General features: G+C 39.0%; 1 protein-coding gene across 1 annotated transcript in view; it reads right to left on the bottom strand.

Annotated features, from left to right (window-relative positions):
* Positions 1-6825: 6825 nt before the first annotated feature.
* Positions 6826-20884, bottom strand: part of CNTN6 (contactin 6) — a 70109-nt gene continuing 56050 nt past the window's right edge. Inside the window, exons 14-20 of the mRNA XM_065749414.1 lie at positions 16938-17008; positions 14247-14481; positions 13617-13732; positions 12482-12668; positions 8961-9073; positions 7557-7725; positions 6826-6926 (exon numbers count right to left, since the gene is read on the bottom strand). Coding sequence (XP_065605486.1) covers positions 6826-6926; positions 7557-7725; positions 8961-9073; positions 12482-12668; positions 13617-13732; positions 14247-14481; positions 16938-17008 — 992 coding nt within the window. The remainder of the gene's footprint in view (positions 6927-7556; positions 7726-8960; positions 9074-12481; positions 12669-13616; positions 13733-14246; positions 14482-16937; positions 17009-20884) is intronic.

Genomic DNA, 20884 nt, shown 5'->3' with positions numbered 1-20884 from the left:
CTTTAGTGAATGCAGAGCTATGAAAACCTCAATTAGGAGAGTTTGCCAAGGACTTTCCCCCACAGGTATCATAATATCACAATATCATAATAATCATAGTACCATAGTAATAATAAAGAACAAAAATATTACTAATTGTAAAAGGACAATGTGTATGTACTTGAGCACCCAGGCAAAGAAATATTCTTTTTTCTTTTTAAGAAGTATATTAAATCTTGCATTACCTATACACAAAATATTATGCCACTATTAAAGCCTGAAAATAAACATTTTTTGCTAGAAAGCATCAAAATACTTAGGTTTTGTTCTAAATTACAAAAAAAATAATCTGAAAAATGAAAGCACTAAAAACACTTCTGCACATCTCCAGCTGGGACCTGCATTTGTGACAGCTCTTTAAAAGCAATTCCACCTGAGAGCCTTGGTAAACCTGCAGTTATTTGGTTATCAGCAAACAGCTTTACTGTAAACTTTGTATGGAAGTTACATGGGTGCCTGGTGCCCTTCCTCGGGATCAAATCAGGTAACTCTGGTAAAGCAGTAGATGGTGTGCTGCCCATGCTGATATCTCCCTTCCTGAGAGGACAGATGTCTTCCTGCCATTGCCTGCAGGGCTGGGAGAAGTGCACAGCTCCAGGCCACCATGAGTGATGCTGGAAGCCTTCGTAAAAACTGAAGATTGCACTGATTAAGAAGCAATGGCATAATTTGACTGGGGACATTTAATTGTATTAAATGCCAAGATATGTACCAGCACAGACCAGAGTGCTTATGAATCAATAATTGTTGGCAGGCTCATTTTATTTAAAGCTGTAAACTGCAATAGAGTGACCATATTTCAGTTGATATCTTCAATTTAGAAGAAAAAAAAGGACTAAGTTGTAGGGACAGGGTGATGATAAGCCATGGCCACAGTTTCATTTCACAGGTGCCTTGGAGTAGTTTTATTGAGATGCTTTATATTCAAGTTTCAAAGTACAAGGCATGTTATCATTTTATTTCCTTGGAACAACTAATAAGCTAGAAAGCCAGCCATGTATTTATAGAGGGATGTATTTATAGAAAAAATCTTATGGTGACTGGGGGGAAAAAAAAAATGGAGAAGCACACACCACTCCTAATGTAGAGAAATGACTGGGAGCTCATGCTTATGAATGCAGTGCCATAGTTAAATTAGATAAATTATTATGGGCCCTAGATACCAATGTCTGCTGCTACACACTGCCTGCTGCTGCAGAATCAGTCTTTTGATTTTTCATCCTGGGGAGAGAGGGAAAATGAAAAATGTATTACTCTTTTCATTACACAGCTCTCTACTTTCTGATCCTTATGTATGCGTTTATATCTCTCTCTATATGCACACAGATGTACACACTTAGTTATCAGCTTTTATTTTTAATCTTGTTACTGAGTGCACTCATCTCCTCTGTGCACACTGGAAACGCTGGTGGCCCAGTGCTGCCCCACCACCAGGTACCAGCAGGCAGCTCCACCCACAGTGCTTTTGGAGAGATGCATTTATTCTGAGAACAAGAGTAAAACCTACTGTAACTCCATAAAACCAAACCCTTTTCTTCAATAAATGCATGACTTACTGCAATAAACTTCATTGTTTGCCAATAGACACAACAGGTATGGAACAGAGTACTTCTCTCCTTGATGCTTAGATATGGAGAGAAAGGTCTGTGTATTAACCAGGAAAAAAAGGCATCATTTGGGGAGTTAAGACTTTGGGAAACAACTTCAAAAGCCTTGTGTGACTCAGTAGCCTGTGAGGACTCTATTAGAGAGCATCTCCAATTGGAGATGCAGTGTGGGTGCTCACAGATTATCTACAGAAGGTACTTCTTGAGCTATGATGATTTTACTTCACAGATTTCACTACATAATGCAGATATACACACATATAAATAGGTATAATAACGCTGCCTCATAAACCTCATGCGGAACAGATTACACAAAATAAGATTTAAAGTGTTCCACTCCAAAGGTACTTCTGAGATTTCTTACAACTGCAAACAAGAATGAGAAGTGAATGGGGCAAAAACTTATTCAGAACCATCCTTATTGGAGGTATCCTTACATTCAATAATGCTGAAGAAATGTTACTACCCTGTAAGGCAGCATAAAGCTGTGCATGTTGGGATGGGAGAGGAAAGTAGACACCCCCCTCCTTATCAGCCACAGTTATGCAGTAGAAATCAAACATGGAACTTCTTTACCCTACTCTGCATCACAGTGCAACTCCTACTTTATCTGCTAGGAGCAGGAACACAGAAAAATAGTCCCAGCTCAGCCAGAGGATGATTTTTATCAGCTCATTTTAATCAATAAAGAATGGAGTCCATCTCTCCTAGGAAACAGCACTTCCCAGTCCTTGTATACCAGGCCAGTACAATCACAGAATAAATCGATAACCACATTAATCAATACGATGTAAACTGCTGATCTCTGCAGATAAATCGTACTGGTGTAAGAAGGCCCTCAAATAAATCCCAAACCCACTCAAACTGCATAGGTCTTGAATCTACCGAGGGCAGCAGGACACGTGAAAGACTTCTGTTGTTTCTCTTCAAGATCTTGAACATGTCTCATGAAATCCAGGGTGGGATTTTTTTTTGGTATCTCTTTGTGCCTCAGAGTTATTCCAATTCATTCTTTAGGGACAGGAAATATCTACAGACATTTTTCAGCACTGAAATATACTGGCATACGTAGAATAGGTTAAGTAAAGAAATAATACATAGAAGCATTATTAATCTGACATTCTAATTGCTTCAGCACACATTTTCAAGTACTAAGAGCTAAGAACTGATAAAAAAAAGAAGTTCATACTAAAAAAGCCTGAATGATTGAAGCCATTTAGAGGCCTTTATTGTACCATGCTGTCAAAGTGTCCAAGTGACCTTTTCTACATGGTAAATTTAACCAAGAAGGATCTTACATAAGCTATTTTAATAACACTGTTTCACACACACACAGTCCCCCCCAGCAACTCAGAGTTTTGGGATTAGATAATGGTCAAAGCAAGAGAAATATCACTTCTTTATGCATATTCTGAAGATGGTCGGGGCATTATACACTAAGTTTCTGCAACTTCATCTATGTTTTTAGATGGAAAGGTATTTCTGACTGCATATGTACAAATGCGTGAATGCAATACCATTCTTCCACATTGCTGGTCCATAACAATCCTTCACTTAGTGGCAGCGCTCCAATAATCCACTCACAGTGGCAGAAGACAGCACACAGATATCACCTGAGCCCAACAGAGGTAGGCTGAGCTACTCCTCAGGATAAATAATGCAAAGACTGCAAGACAGCATTTCCATAGCGTCTGCACTTACATCTCACTACTTCTTCTAGCAGTATTTCAGTAGTCCACTACAAATATCATCATACCTCAAACCACATTCACCCAAAGACCACAGTGGAGCTGCATGCACATGGAGCAGTGCAAGCTTCAAGGCAACTGATATTCAAGAGCACTGAGATACATGAGAGGGCACCCTGGACACGCGGGTATCAGAACGGAGGCAAGACATTAGGGATACTCATTGTAGGACAAGATCCTTGATAGCTTTTGCCCAGGAAAGCACAAAAAACACTTGAACACATTTTCCCTTTGAGAACTAAATAGATAAAACCAGTGTCAGCATCCCCAGCCACCAGCCCAGGCAGCCCTGCGCGTGCCAATGCCTCTCTGAGCAGATTAATTCTTGCTTCTGCAGAGCAAATCGTTGTGGGAAATTCTCTGTGACTGCAGTACATTCAGATATTAATAAAATCTTTCTTTGCTTTTGCAATGTATTTATATGTAAGTATGATTTAGAGCTCTGTGTCAAGTCCTCACTAGCACTGCATTCCAATGACCTGCAAAAAACACAGGGTGTTTCTTCACATCAGGGTAATGCTGATTTAGGGGTTGGTACAATAGCATACATGGGCTATTTTATTTAGTTTCTTGGCATTCATATTCAGAAATTGCTCTATAAAGAAGGGGGAAGGCATTAAAGACAGTTTAAATGATCTTAAATCACAAAGAAACATTGCATTTGGAACAAACTGAAACATTTGGATAGACTCAAAATCGCTTTTTTTTTTTTCCTGGGAGAAATATTTTGTTGATGTATTAAATTTAAAATGAAAATCTCTGACTGTGACTAGTTTTAGTTTTTTGCTACTTTGCTTATGTCATCAAAATCTAATAGATATTACTCTTCCTGCTGTTGGATATGAGCGTTGCCTTGGATTTGATCCCATGCTCTGACATCTGGGAGGACTGCACCCAGCATGGGCAAACAAATGGGGTTGTTTTCGTCTTTCCCTTCTCCATTGCTTTTCCTTTGACTTATAGTTTTAGGGAATTCTTTCTAGAACCGAGAGAGTGACAAAACTATACTTGCTTTTTTTTTTCCCCCCTCTTACATCAACTGAACTCTTTCCATTTCAGCACCAGATGTTTTAAGAACATTCTATAAATTTACAAGATGAAATCATTCAAGTTGGCTACCTGGCCTTTTCCACAATGTACTGTAGACTGACCAATCCAGTTTCATTTGGACTTTAATTTTAGTGAAACACCAAAAAACGAATGGGGAAAAGAAGAACACAGACCTCCACAATTTAACAAACTTCATTTATTTAGAGAGAGTAGAGGGCCATATTATCATTTAATGATACTCTCTTTAAGACTGCTTCGAAGCTGCGTTTTGAGGTATTCTTCTCTTATTTGAAGTTTCTTACTGCTAGGTAAATCTACTTTAGGAAGCACAGCAGCAGAACAAAATAGTGAATTAGATCAATTTAAGTTCTGTTTGCTGAAGTAAACATCTCCTAAGGGAAAGGATGAAAAGATTATTTCTAGAGTTGCACGTCACGCTTGGTTTTAGTGATTTTGACACCAAACACCTGACTCCTGCAGGCAAAGAGGAGAGCATTTGGCCACAGTGGTGGAACAGAGTTCTATGATAGACCCAGTCCATATGGTGGCACATGGAAGAAGTGGGAAACAGAAGCTCTAACAACCACTTATTATTGCCTTGATGTTGCAAGGGTCCTTCTTGTGTAAATATATGTGCATATTCCTCAGCTAGGCAGAATATTTACTTGGCAATCCACTTATGTTCCAGCTCTAATGAAGCTCAGCAAGAGAACAACATTATTCAAGTTCAAAACCTTGCAATTCTTAGGGCTTTCCCTTAATTCCCTTAATTATCTCCTGCAATAAGTACCTGTAGGGTGAATAATTCTAAAGGAATTCAGATGGAATAGTATGTAAGATGGTATATTTTCATATGGTTTTATACAGATAGCACACAGACTACTGGAAAACAAAAGGAAGGCTCACCTTTACGATGGTCAAGGCATGCTGATGACTCCACTAGGGAGGGATTTCTAACAAGAGACCCTTCCCCGGTGCTAGTCAGCCCTTAAATGGGGTCTGGGAGAGGTGGAACCAGACTCCACCCCTTCCCATCACACAGGCACATTACCTTCACCTGTGCCCCTGTGGCTGACTCAGTACTCCCTTCAGGTGATCAATCAGTGGTTCAGGCCGTGATTCAACAGTTCCCATACAGTACCTTTGTAGAAATCTCAGAGAGGACAGGCTTCTAAGAGCAGCATTACATTTTTAGAACCTCCCTGATCAACTATCAGGTCTTCTATACAGTTGCGTATAACTGCGTATAACTTTCTTCTTTCAGAAATATGGAGGTAGAGAGGGAATTTGATTAATTTGTCGTTGCAAATGGTTACAAAGATGAGATAACACGTTTGACAGTTACGAAAAGAAAATAGACTTCAAAATATAGTGGGAAGGATGAAAAGGTCCTCTAGTAGTGATGTGAGACAACAAATACCTTTTATAAGATATTGTTAAAGCTGACAGCAGTGTGACTTCATGATTTGAGCTCTAAATATTGACTTGAAAGTTGTGCTCACTCTGGTGTTTAATTTGACATTCTAATAACTCAATAGATTGAAGGGTTTAATTAGATGCTTTTATTTATATTTTAAGATGATGAAAATCAATATTCCTCTCGTTTACCTTCGCACCCATCCCAGAGATAAATCTACACTTCCAACCTACAGTGAAGAATAACAATACCAGCTGAATGATAACTAAACATGCTGGAAGACAGATATATTTTAATCTCCCTTTAAATAAGGTACCAATCAGAACAGCCTTTGCATGAAACAATCCTTTAAAACATATATCTCAAATTATAAAAGGTAATGATTTGTCCAAACATGATTCAAGGTTCTCACACCCCTTCACCAGGTGCTCAATCAGCAGTTGAAGACTTTAATTAATAGTTCCCCTACAAATATACTTCATAAAATGCATTCTATAGTTGTTCCTGTAATATAAAAATTAAAAAACGAACTGTTCTGTTCTTGAAACATTTTTGGTGGTTTTGTTCAGAGGTTACAGTGTAGGACATGAGATAATTAATACCCACATCACAGGCAATTTCAAGTCTCCTCTCAGTTACTTCCTAGCATGAATCTTCCATGTTTGCCATACCATTAAACTGGGGTTTCAGTAAGAGTTAGTTGATTAAAAAAAATTGAGATTGCTCTTTCCACAATCTCAAGTTGTATTTGGTACCACTGTGTTTAATCAATGCACGATTTTCAAAGCTTATATTTTTAAATTAATGCATTATTAATATTAATATTTACATTTTCTTATATGTGTATAATCTCTGTCTCCCTCTCCCACCCCACTACTTTTCTTTACTGGAATTTTTGGTTGTGATAAAGTACAAAGACAAAATCTACAGGCAGTTCCCTTTTAAAAGTCCATTGCTTCATTCATCAAGGAAAAGCGTATATAAGAAAAAAACTCAAGAGCAGGATCCCAGATGTCAAGGTATACTGTTCTCTCTGGGATAGAGTTATTCCTCCAGAGCTTAAACCTGTAAAGATATAAGCATAAAAAGAAGAAAATTTCTGTTCAAAAACATTTTTCCATGCAGTGTAGACTAACAATGCTCTTTAAAAAAAAATAGCAGAATGAGTTATCCAAAAGTTTATTTCTTTTTATTCGCTTCTAAGCTGTAGCAGCAGTTCCAGGGAGTAGTGTTCTGAATGGACTTCCCATGCCCCACATAACTATCTGTTTTCAGGAGGGGTCAGGTTGGTTAGAAAGAGCCCTGGGATCCGTTCTGCATGAGTAACAAGCAGGAGAGCAGACCCTGGGAACCCACACTAGCTGTGGAGGGTGACTGAGCTGCCCTCAGTGTATGCAGCAGCTCCAGATTGGATTAAAATCTGCAGTGTGTATGAAAGCTGCATAGTTGAGCTCAGTAAGAAAGCTTACATCTCCAACAAGCACTACAGGTAAGGTCACATCTAGGTAGTGGGAAATAGTTTCTCCCCTAATGAACATGGGAAAACCAGAGACTAATCTACATTCACCCAGGAATACAACGAGAGAGGGAGGTCAGCTAAGGCAGCAAAAACTCTGTTAATCCTTTGTACTTCTTAGAGGCACACAGATTTTTTATTATGCAATATTCAGAGAAAGGAAAAATAATATTGTATACTTGATAGTTTTGGGATCCTAATTTCCTCGCTGCTGCTGCCATCCCCACCATCACTGATGGTTCTTATTTCTATGAGATAATCTTCTTCAAATGGCACCAGCAGTTCAGCTGAAGTGTTGTTTGTCTCCAGGATATGAGCTTTGCTGTGTCTGTTTTGTCTGTACAAAATCTAAACAAAAAAGGATTAGAGAACGGGGGTTACTCAATTACTTCAAATTTTATGTTGTTCCTTTCATCCCTGAGAAACAAAAGGACAGAAGTTTGGATAGTAGCATCTGGCTTTCCACTTAGGAAGTATGTTTCTGCAATTAAATGTGATGGAGCCAGTGCCTGCCTGCACATAGTTCTCTTCACCAATTTATCTCTGGGACAAGGTGTGGAGCAGCTCCATGCACACATGCCCTGGGGGAGATGGAGATCCTACAGAATGTGATCAGATTTGGCCTTCTAGATCCTCTCCTCCTTACCTTTTACACAGTTAGGATACAAAGAACAACTGAAGAGCAAAGCAGAAGGAGGAATAGAGTTAATGAGGATTTAATGGCAAATACTGCTTGGAGTACTTGCAGCACTCTTCTCATAGCGAAGTATAAGAGGCAGGTATAACCAAGAAGCATGTATGTTAGATACAAGGGAGAAGAGCTGAAAGGTCTGGTTTTAATGCCTTCCCCAGCCTTTGTGGCTATTCAAGCACACTGACTAGGCTGTAAGAAGATATGATCTCAAGGAAGATTACAAGGTACAATATTTTTTCTGTCCTCTTCCTCCCTGGGCATAAAAAACTGTGCAGACACATAAATGCTGAGCAGCACAAGGATCTTGATAACCTTTCCCCACCTAAGTGCTCTCCATAGCCATTCTGACCACCTTTCAGATCTTTGTGGTCAGAGACACTGACAAACAAACTTTAAACTGAATGTTCCTATCGTTAAAAAGCAGATTTATAGAAATGTTTTATTTTTTTTTTAATTCACCAACATCGATCTTTATGTGAGTAATTTCCATTCAATTTTCAAAGCTACATTTAGGAATTGTCAGAGAGTGAAGACTTTTAAACGTGTTTTATGTCTCTCTAGTTCTTAAGGGACTGTTCCTATTTCTTACAGGGCTGTGAAACTTTTTCCAACAAAGATGTGAATGCAAGAACCATATACAAGTAAGATTATAAAGGAAAAGGAACAAGAGGAGTCCAGCAATGGGAGCAGAAAACTCTTGCATTGGAAAAGACATCCAACTCCAAATGAGATATTCTTCCATGCTTTGTATAAATGTCAGCCAACCATCTCAGTGACTTCAGAAAATTCACCTTTTTAGGGGTAATGAACAGTCACATTTCAACAACTCACTTTTTTCACCCCTTTTATAAACAGTGTGTATGATTAATGAGATAAAGCAATGACTTACTTTGTAGCCTAGCACCTCTGATTCATTCTCCATCGTTTTCACGTGTTCCCAATTCAAGCAGATTTTGGAATTTGTCAGTTTCCATGCAATATTTGCTGGAGGTTGACTGGGTGCTTAAAAAAGAAAAAAAAAAGATGATGATAATCGCAAGATACAACTTCCTATTAATTTGCATAGATTAATTGAATGAGATGCTGACATGGAAGTAGCAAATGCATGGGTGATTCAAGTCTAAAAGAGTGAAAAATATTTTCCAGTCCATCATTGCTCTCTTATTAGTCAGAATAAAGATCTATTCATAGCACAGAACCACTTACTGTGAGAGTTCATTTTGGAAATTAGGCAAAGCCTGACAGTGCCTGACAGTTCAAGTTACATTTGATAGATTTTATTTAAGTATTATGTTGTTCCTATCTGTCTTTTAATGGACTAGAAAATGTTTTGCTGCATGGATTTTAGAAAAAAAATCTAAAACGAGGAGCAGAATACAAAAGGCTAGATTTTCATCGGCCATGAAAATAGGCTACAAAGAGTTACACATTAAAGTCTCTATGCGATCCATCATGAAACATTGCAGGATTTTATACATTCTCAGTATAATAGGCTGAGGGTAGATTTTCAAAGGTTTTTTATGCCCAAGTGCCAGGACTTTGAAAATTTGCCTACAAGTGACAGAAATTGAATCCGGTATGAGCATGTGAAGTTGAAACTGTGCCTTTGAACTGGCTGTCTCAGATTTACATCATCTCCATCACCACGGTGTGTTCCCCAAATCCTGCCTGGGAGGAGAGTGCTGGGGTGTTAGAAGTAGTAAGGATTTGAAAATAATTGAGAAAAGAGAGATCTGGAGAAGGGCTTCTGGGCTGTAAGGGTCCCAGGCCTGACTTTAAAATGTTAAATTCTGGGATTCTTCTTTACTCCTTACAGTTCCTACATATTGATGGTTAGCATACATAACTTAGAAGGTACTGTAGACTTGGTAATACTCCATCATCTGTTTATTTCCTACCTAGAGAGAATGAATAAATGGAGTCTGTTACATATCTATCTTCTTCTTGACTGTGAGAAGTTTAATCCACCCCACTGTCAGGAAAAGGAGGTTTTATTGGACCACTCAGGTGAATCTAAGGAGATGTCCTTGTGTGAACTGGAAGTCCATACTGGATAAAGATTCATTTTCTTTTTCAATGCATTTAAATACATTCACATGCATAAAACCACAGATTTACTTAAATTTTGTTTGAAACTTCTTTGCTGCTTTCATCAAAAAAGAATTTGGATGCAAAACATTCACAAGATATAAAAGATCTCAAGTTTTTAATTGACTGGGTGTTTCGAAAAGTCTTAGAAGCCCTCAGATATGGGTGAATATCATCTTAGCCAAAATATTTTAACATAGTACCTAAAGCCATCTAAATTCCCATACTTTTGGTTGAAAAAAAAAACACCACTGAGTGATTTCATAAGTTGAATTCTCTGGTTTTCATCTACAGTCAGGGACCAGAATGGACAGCAATGGATAGCCCTTTCCCACAGTGATTCCCATAAACGAGAACACTGTGAACAGTTCCTTAGATTTAAGATGACCAAGCCTTCCCACAACTAACTTCTTATCAACGTTATCAAGGCCATTTGATAGTCTTAAGTATAAGTTTATAAAGTTATGAAGTAACTCACGTTTTAGGAAACCCTTGTAGGTTTTTTGAGTTGAAGTTTATACTTACAAAGTATTTCTAATACCTACATCTGTTGAAATATACATTAGTAAAGAAAAAGCAGTGAAATCCCTTAAAACCATGATGACATATAAATCAGATAGAATAGCTGAGACTCATAACACCTCCTTGTGGAGCACTATGCATCATTTCTATTTTCCTAAGTAGTGAACTTCCACTGAGATATCAACTTAGACATTAAACTGATCTTAGATAAGTATGTTTCAATCAGAATTGCACCTATTTGGCAGAAGGCCCATTGTAGTTTTAAGTTTTGCTTAGTCTATACAATAATGCCACGTATAGAATGCTAGGAATCTTTGGCAATGAGTGTGAAGATAGCTATTTTGTTGAAGCCAAAGCTCCTGTTGGAGAAGCATATCGTTTATATTCCCTTGATGTACTATCTCTCCTCATATTGAAAATGCCTGCATCTTTCAGAAATGAGAGCTTAAAATTTTAATATATGTTTTTAAGTATTAAATAGGTTGTTTTGACTTTAATTTTTAAGTGGACCATTAGCACCATCCTGAGTTTGACAGAAGATGAAATTAATGTAAATCAAAATGAAATTTGTTCCCTTTTTGTTTTGCCTCTTGACTGATGTGTCTTTATCTTTTCCTTCATACAAATATAGAGGAACATTTCCAGAGCTGAGTCCATTTTACATTGCCTGTAAGAAGTCTTCCTTCAAATTTTACGAAATATTTTCCCTGGCTTTTTTTTGGGCTTATGTTTTCTACATTAAACTTTAATTTTTATCATGAATTCACTTAAGAAGTTAGCTCCTGTCTAGCACTTTAATGTAATAACCTAGAGTAGTACATAGACAAGAAGACAAATGAGGAGAGACAGGAGAAAAGATTCCTTTTCTTTGTGCAAAAGTGTTGAATAATTAGGAGAATATCCACTGAAAATTAAAAAAATAAAATAAAATAAAAGATGGGGCATGTGGGTACATAGCAGATTAGCAAGATTTTCTGTTTTGTGACTATTTTGCTCTTAGTAAGCATTTCCTTTACAGGTTTTATCCTGAAGAACAGGGCACAGCACTCTTCTATTATCTCAGAGGAAGGCCCCATGAAAGCCTACGTATCATGTAGCTTTCATTCTCACAAATAGAAAAGCATATGTTTCTGCTTCTAAAATTGCAGGGAATTTAAGCAATTACTGATTAAATAGCATTTAAGTGAATGTGTCACATACATTCCCCTCTGTATGGCCAGAAAGTATCCGGAGAATGTGACAGTTTTCTTAAAAAATAAAATAAAATAAAATAAAAGCTATAATTCCGTACCCAGATCTGTAGTTTGACCTGTGGAATATCTTTCCTTAATTGACTTTGACTCTCTTTTGAAAGTTCCTGAAAGCAAGTGGCACGCTGTTGCAATTGAAAAGAAGGATCCTATGCAGTAGGAACACACACCCCCACGTTATCTAGTTCTGCAAATGCAGAGAATACCTTAGCACATATGCATAATAGGGTAAAAGAAAGAATCTCAGGTCTGATTTAAGTCTCTGGGAATTTTAGTTTCCACTGACACAGAACTGAAAACCAATCTAAATACTACATTAACATCTTGCATACCAGAATCTGAGTAAAACTGTTGACCACAAAGTTAGGAAACAAGGAAGAGGCAAAGAAATTTCTCAGTTGCAGACTTTATCGCTTAATTTTATGGAGAAATTTGGGGTCCCATTTTCCTTGATACAGCAACATTTAGCAGAGCTGGGTCATGGGAAGCTGAAATGTCACAATCCCACCCGGGAGTCTGCAACATTTGTTGTACAAAATTGAATACTCACGTGACTTTTTAGTGGTGACATTTACCAGGGTGCTGGAGGGCCCTGTCCCTGCTGTGTTGTAAGCCCGAACTGTTGCAAAATACACTGTGTTAGCTTTTAGTCCTGTGATATTTTTGGCTGTTACGTTCCCGTTGACTCTGACTTTACCAGATGTGCTCTCCTTGGGATCGTCGGTCCAATATAAAACCTGAAAAGCCCAACCATAGAGAAGGCAATTCATTGTTCTAAATCAATTACAGATTTGGCTGGCAAGCGTATCCGCTGACAGTGATGATTTCAAGGAATACTGGATTTTTCATATTCAAAGCTAGCAGGAAATAAAACCAAGTGTGAATATTTATAGAGAAGAAATAACATTTCAGAGACAGAATACAAATTGAGAAAGCAAATGAAATCTTTATAGAAGTCCAAAAGGAAAACTTTGATAACATGAGATGTTTCAAAAGCTTTTCAGTTTTAAGGTTTGAACAGATTAAAAAAATAATCTTTAAAAGATATGAAGGAATACTTATCTACATGATCTAAGAGGATTTTAATTATTTTGTATCCAGTCTAATTTTCATTCTGCGACAGCTATTTAGATCTTCTTTGTTTTTATTAATGAATATTTGATTTTGAAAGTTTGTGTATTGCTGCTTGCTATGAACAGGAGTGAGAAGCTCAAAGCCTTTCAAACATAATTTAGCTGAAGCTTTGGTTGGTAATAATGTGCATTTTCTTCTGAAGGGAATGGTGTAGGTCATGTGTGCCCAATAAGTATCAGCTGCCCCCATCATGCTCAGGCAGTGCTAAAGCTGTGAGAGAGGAGGGAGGATCAACCTTGTTTTGTGGAATCAAGAACAAGCACAAGTCCTTCTATAGTGGCCATCACAAATGATTAATCTTGAGGTTTTAATTTACATTACAAAAAGGCTGGGTGAGAACTGCAGTCCTGGTTTGTAAGTGGTTGTGATTATCTCAGGTGAAATGCTGTTAATGAGAGTCAGGTGAAGAGCTGCATTATCTGCTGACTTGGCAGCAAGGGAAGAAGAACCGGAATACCATTGTGGCTGGGGAAGGGATGCCTACAACAATCCCAATCCCAGCCCCAACCCCCATCACACCCCAAAAACAGCAGCAGCTGCTGCTACCTCACCTCATAGCCCAGCACCCTGCCCGTGTGTCTGTTCCATGCAACGGGCTGCCAGGAGACCTCCACCTCTGCTGCTGAGATGCTCAGTGCTGAAGTCCCTGCTGGTGCTATCTGTGGCTCTGGATCGTGAGAGAAAACACAGCAAGTGCAGCATCTGTAGTATCAAAAGGTCGCATCAGAAATTTAGAGAGATTCAAGAAAAAGACAAGATTTTTGGTGGAAGCAGCAGGAAGAGGATTGGAAACCCGGTGTGAGTTTAGTTTTGCTGCCCGTTTATTGCACTAGCAAAACAGTGATTATTCAAAATTGCTTATAACCTGTAATCTGGGACAGATTTTTAGAGATCATCTATACTGAGCGGACTGGGCTCTCTGATAGATAAAATGCTTTGAATGTCGTCTGCTTTTCCTCATCCTGCTCAGTGGGAGCTCCTGAGACGAGCGTGTTGAAACATGACATCTACTTAATTCTGAAAATCTCTCCCTTGCCTTCGTTTACTCCAATTTCACATCCTCTGTCCAGTGTTTCTTGAGAATCTGCAATGAGCAGCTTTGAACAGATTTCTTGCCACTCCTATTACCTGGGACCTATAGGCTCTACCCAACCCCTACTAATAAGAGTAACACGCTTTACCATCTTCTCCAGAGTAGACAATGGATATGGAGCTCAGGGCCCCTTCTCCTTCATTGTTGTAGACGCCAACTTTCACTTCGAAAGGAGACAGAGGTGTAATGCTTTCATTCCTATAAACATATTTACTTGCTTCTACGGGAGCCACCGCCGCTTTTGTCCACGTTGTTGAGCCAAGAGGACGAAACAGAATGATATAGCCAAAACCTTCTCCATTTTGTAGTTCTTCTGGCACTGGCTGTAGTGACAGGGCAGTCGGTCAATAAGCATTTGCAAGTATACACTGTTTTAATTGAATCTTCATTTTCTCAGAATATTTTAGGAGTATTGATTCAGTTGACTGTGCCTCGGAGAAGATAATAATGTTTGCTCCATCAGTCAATGTAATATTGAAATAAAAATCAAAATAATAAATCTATTGAGGCAATCAATTTAGAAACAAAAGATCGGATCAGCTCCATTAAAGTTATTCTCTTTCAGGCATGAAGTTTTCAAAATTAAAAGCAATTCACTCAGCACAGTTTATAGCTGAAATTTTTATCCCCGAGGGGCATAGGAACGCTAATTTCAAAGAAATTATTTTAAAAGAAGTAAAGAGATGGGAAAGGAGCAAATGTATATACAGAAGTGCATGTCAGCTGTATAATAGCTTGTGCCTGTGTAGAGCACATACATTTTTTTAGAACAAGGGAGAGTTTGGAATGCACTAATGTTTTCTTATTTAAGTTTGTTTAGAACAGAAATGTTATTGCAAGCCAACATGACAAAATTAATGTTTCTATTAATAAAATCTCATGTCAAGATATGTATTAGTGACTCACACTGAAAAGGCAATTACATCAACACTGCATCCAGAATGAACATTTCTATTTTCTTGGGAAAAATAAAGTACTTCTATGTTGGCTTTTCAAAGCAAGAGAACATTTGTAAAACAAGAAAAGAACAGCAGTACATGGAGGAAGTTTTGCCAGCAAAATTTCATTTATTTTGGATGCTTTCACCAAAGCAAGGTGCACAGGAAGGCAGGCATGAAAAATGGTACAATAAGAGAAAAACAGAGGGCAGAGCTGCTGCCCCTGGGTGGGTCCTGGCTCCATGCTCCTCCACCAAGAATGCTACTGGTGTGAGAAGGGGGGAGGAAAAAATCAGGGAGACATCAGTTGATGTCAGAGCACTGAATTTATTTATATCTTTATACATTACTTTTGATGTAATAGTAAGATTGTCAGATTATAACCCTGATTTGACATATATAACAAATGTTGCCATCCCTTAAGTGTTTTACAGACATTAATTCATCAGTCTGCCCCCTTCTACTTCTTATCCAGATCCACAAGGTTTAAATGTGAGGGCTGAGGGTGCAGTGGGGATTGATAAGAGTTCAAGCTACTTTCTAGAGCGTTTAGTTTGTTTTTGAGGCTCCTGTGACCTCAGATTTAATCAGAATGCTTAGTGAATTCATCACAGAAAGCCAGAGAGTCTTATTCAGTGTTGTTCACTTATTAATTAGTATTTCTTTTGACTATTTTTCAGGACACACCATGGAGTCCAACGGGATAATTTGATTGAGATCTCTCAGGTTGTTTTTCAATTTTCATGGTCTGCTCCCAAAGAATAGATCGGTAGAGGAGGAAATGAAACAAAACAGTGAAAGATGCACATGGAGGAAAACTCAGTTCAGTAAAAGTGAAGTTCCATTCTGTTTAGAGAGTGGAAAGGGGAAAGCATGGCACTATTATTTATCTTGTGGGGATTGTGGATTTCATTTTTTAACTCTGTTGCTTCCTTTCCTCACACGCTGGTTAAATGGCAAAGTTATCAGCATACAGAACAACACAGGTAGATCACTCAGCTGATGAATAACATCAATTTTAGTTTTAATCAATATTCCTTTTCTTCAAACTACAGACACAAGCTCAGCTATTTCTTTCAAAAAATAATTAAGTCAAGGAAAAGAGCATTTTTTTTAACGAATAAACATTTTCCATGACTTATGAAGGGAGCATGGTAGTTTTGAAGCCGTGGCCCCTTTTGAGAATTAACTGAAGGCCACGTGCAGCTCAAGACACGTAAGTTTAAAGTAATGGAAAACACAGAGGTTGGACATTGGTTGCTGGCCAGCTTTGTAACGGGCCATGAGGCTGCCTGCCTTCATTGTGCTGTTGGGAGGCTGGAGACAGAGGGCTGCTTCTTTCTTTCTGCTCTCCAAAATGACCTGCACTCCCTCACTGCAACTTGTAGGGTGATGCTAAAGGTTCTGAAATTGAATATTCTCTCCTCTTGCTGGAGTGCTGGAGAATTAAAGGGTTCATCTCCTTTAACACATAATAGGATATGTCTTGTCAGCACAGTGTTCCAGAATGAAAAACATGTAAACAAAAGCATGAAAAACGTTAATGCAGAAAATGGCCGAGCAGATTAGTGTGTTAAGCACCTCCTGTACAATGGAGATAAGAGGGTTATACAGACTTCTAAACATCTTTATAACATGCCTCTTAAGCTGTTTATTTTTATAAATGGTTCCCTATAACACAGAAAACTTGCTGTGTGTCTTACAGACTGTTTCCTCTCCAGGATGAATCCCAGGCTCAGCCAAAGCCAGTAGCTGAAAGGCTCTGGATTTCAGTAGGGCTGTGATTGCTCCCATGACTTTCCGCCATCAGACAGCTTAGGTTAATTGAGTTACCAAATTACCTCCCACGTGATGACCAGCTCTGAGCGGCTCCCTCCTCCTCCACTGACGTTTCTTGGTGACACTGTGGGAGCTGGAAGACAAATGACACCGGGGCTGCAGTGACCACTGCTGCTGGGGGTCTCCTCTACTTTGTGGTTTAAGCTTTTCCTCCCAGCTCCTGTCACATGCAGCTACTCTGCCTTTCAACGCGTGCAACAAGGGCTGTGTTCTGTAACGGTGCATTGGAAATGAACTGAAATTATGTTTGCACATTTTCAGGTTTCTAAGGCTGAAGCCACAGATGTATGTGATACATGAGTACCCTGGTTCAAAAAATTAATTAAAGAAGCTAGTAGCATCAAGTATCTGACATTATTATGCCTCATCAACTAATTGGCAAAATGCTGTTCCATTCAGACTGTAGCTGCAACACTACTGATTTACTAATTATGCATTTGTTCAGTAAACATGTTGTTGGAGCAATATATTAATTTTTTTTTAATTGGCTGCATGCTTTCCTTAGGAAATTCAAAACTCGTAATTTGCTTTTCTCCTTCTGCCAGTATTGTAAGAGACCCAATGTACATTGATTTGAGCCTGACTTCCCCAGTGGTGCTCCAGATGTGTGGCTGCATAGGTCTATGGTTGAGGTCAAATAACGTGCTGCTGTTGCAGGCTGAAGGGACTTCTCATTTATCTAATGGCTCTTGGAAGAGAGGCAAAGAAAATACCAGTATTTCTTGCCTCTCACTCCTTATTTCACTACACATGCTCACCTCATCAGTCTATAAGCATTTCTGCTTTTTGGACACAGAAGTGTGATGTGATGGATGGGATTTAGACAGCGAGCTTTGTTCCTATTGTATAATTTGCAGTAAATTTACTCGCAAGGATGATGTCATGCTGTTTTTCTGCTACTGGAGAAGTATAAGGAAAAAAAAAGGACAGCTGCACAACTTATTGAGGCAAAAACCCTCTGTAAGATGGCATTTATATTGTTTGCCACCTCCAAACCTTTGCTACAATCTCCTCCAGTTTCAAGATTGTTCTTACCTTCAGTCAACTTCCACTGCCTAAAAATGGCGTTGAGATAGGGCCAAACCTTTTTAGCAGTTGTGGCAAGTGTTGTCATGGCTGCCCACCCTTCCCCATGTCTTCCTCCCAGTGCTAAGCACAGCCACAGGAGGAGCAATAAAAGCAACAGCTCTTACATTCCCAGAAAGGTATGTGAACTGGCTGTCACTGCTTGGCTGAAACCCACATCTAAATCTTTACCTGACCTCATTCTCTATAGAAACATAGAGATTTTAAGGCAATTTTGTTCTGCAGGCAGAAAAGTGAGTGCAGGTGAAAATGGACTAAGATTTTGGGGGAGTTTAGCATAGGTATTCTGTTTTGTCACTCACAATCTATGTACTTGTGCACATCAGAGGTAAATAGTCGAAGACCGAAAAGAGCATTAAAGGAAAAAAACAAACAAAATGGACATTCAAGACTAATACTTCAATGTTTCATGAATCAGCTTAGACTCGATCAGTTCACGTGTTGAATGTGTTCAGCACTTACTACATTTGCTTGGGAAAAAAAAGATACTGCTCAGCACGACCTCAGCTGGGCCACAGTTGAGAAACAGATGAAAAATTACAGTTGAGTGCACCGAAAGAGCCTCAATTAATTCTCTGCTCCATCTTAATGGAATGGATGGTGGCTCATTTGCACCCACAAATCTACTAATGCTTAGATTTCAGCAGGCAAAATAGCCACTGTAACAGCAAAGTTGAAATTTGCCATCCACTGCAAGTCTTTTGCTCTCCAAACTGCCGTGCTGTGTGCAGTTTCCTATTCTGATAAAAAAATTGAAGACAAGTGTTACTTCTTCCACTGCACAGCGATGATTTGAGGCAGAGGGATGGACAGCAGTGAAGGGGTTAAGTAAAGGAAACCTGATGTGTCTTTCTGTTCCTCTTCCTGAGCTTAAGCTTGCACTAAACTGTAAGGAAATAATGCTCCTTACACCACTGCCATGATAAATAAAAGTAATTTTATTGTTTCTTTCTAGCCCCAGCTTTGTGAATACACTCAATAAAACTGATGAGATCTATTACAGATTGCATAGGTGGTTTGGAACACCACACTACACAAAGCCCCAAGGCAGCATCAGTGAGAAAGACCCTCTCAAGACTAATTTTGACTCCATGATCAATCGCGTGTTGGAGGGCATATATCTGTGATGCTCTGTGGGGAAATACAACAATTTTGGCCTCTTCCTGTCTGCAGCTTTTCTTTAGCCTTCCATTTCCACATTGCCCTTATTCCTCCCATGTGGAAGCTTCACTGGGTTCTCCTGTGGGAAGAAGGGTTTGTGCCATTGGGCACATTCCCCCTCCATGTGAGGACAGGATCAGTCCCTGCTGCATGCTGGGGGCTCTCCAGCCCTGTGCTGCTGAGCAGGCTGCAACCTGCTGCACTGCCACACTGGCCAGGTGGTCCTGACTGCTAATGAGCCTCATTTGATTTCTCCCTCTGCACCTGGCAAGCAGACAAAATCTATCAAAATTGGTGTTCTAATGTTAAAATAGTTTTTTCTGGCACCAGTACTCAGAAGAATCTTTTACTTCAACAATAGGAAAAAGAAAAAAAAAACCTCTCTTATTAAATTTAAATCAACTGATTTAATACATTTTGAAGTAATTCTGCCTTGGGAAAAATAAGGCATGTAGACAAATAATGTGATGGGTATTCTTAGGAACAGATGGATCTGTCTTTCCAAGGCTATATGCATTTAAGTTGCTTCGAAAGAAATGTCTTGTAATTCTTTTCATGGAAACTACAACAGCTACAAGGACCTAAAAACCACTGTTTTCCAACACAATCGCTGTCACTAGCTATGCACTTTTTGCCTGTAATGAACAAGGGCTTGCATGCACTTGTCAAAATCTGTACCAGCTGGGGTGACCACTGTTGCTGTCACCACTGCTGAAACACACCAACCACCCTTCACTGTGGTCACATCTACTGTTTGTCTCCATAAATGTTCAGCAAGCATTAATGATGGTCAATGAGTGCCATTTTTTTCCACACGACACAGACCTTTGCTTCCTACACACCATTCTGTCAGGCTGCCCTTCTGCTGCCATCTCCTCCATGGCAACAGAATATAATGGAAAATCGGTGGGAAGGTTCAGCCTCTGCTGCCATTCCACCAACACCTACCTCTGATATTGTGGAGCAACACAATAAAATAGAAGGCATTACTTTTGGAGCAGCTCTCACATTTTCTACTATATAGTCTACATTATATTTTGAGTTCAGTCTTGAAATGCAGCTTGCCAAGCTTCAGCACATGGAAAAATGAGATAAAAAGAGAGGAGAAAGTACATTGTAAAATCTGCTTCCATTTCACTGCTCTCCATCCTACAACTGCTGACTTTATGGGTGGGAGACAGCTGATATGCAGGGGGCTGAGTAACATAAAACAAAGTGAAGGTTTGGGTTTCAAATAAATTGTACCAAACAGAGAAGTTTAGAGGATTGACAGTGTTGATCATCCAAGAATGAGCCTTCTTCCCATGAGGTTCCAAGTCCCGGAAGATAAATGTGTAAAGGTTAGACAGACTGATAGGAAAGATCCTGTCCTGGAGTCAGAAGAAGCTATTAACCTCACTGGGCTTTGGATGCTGTAATTTATTTCCACCAGTTAAAGCCAATATCCTGTTCCCACAGATATCAAGCACCCTAAGCAGCAAAGGCTTTATGTTCTCATGCTTGGGTATGCGAGAGAGCTGGCTTTATCATTTTCTGTTGAAGTCTCTGAGAAGAATATAAGTACAGTTATAATAGGAGGAAAACAGAAATTGCTCCACAGTTGCTGGAATGGAAGATTTTATTCAAACATGGGCATTAGATGTATTTTGGGATGTATCAAATCACAGCCCAGCTCCAGCCTTTATTGCTGGCCCCTGTGATC

This window comes from Cyrtonyx montezumae, unplaced genomic scaffold (assembly GCF_038088225.1).
Source record: "Cyrtonyx montezumae isolate F1298 unplaced genomic scaffold, pur_monq_1.0 scaffold_6, whole genome shotgun sequence".
NCBI lineage: Eukaryota > Metazoa > Chordata > Aves > Galliformes > Odontophoridae > Cyrtonyx > Cyrtonyx montezumae.
This window is presented reverse-complemented; position numbering and strand designations above follow the sequence as displayed.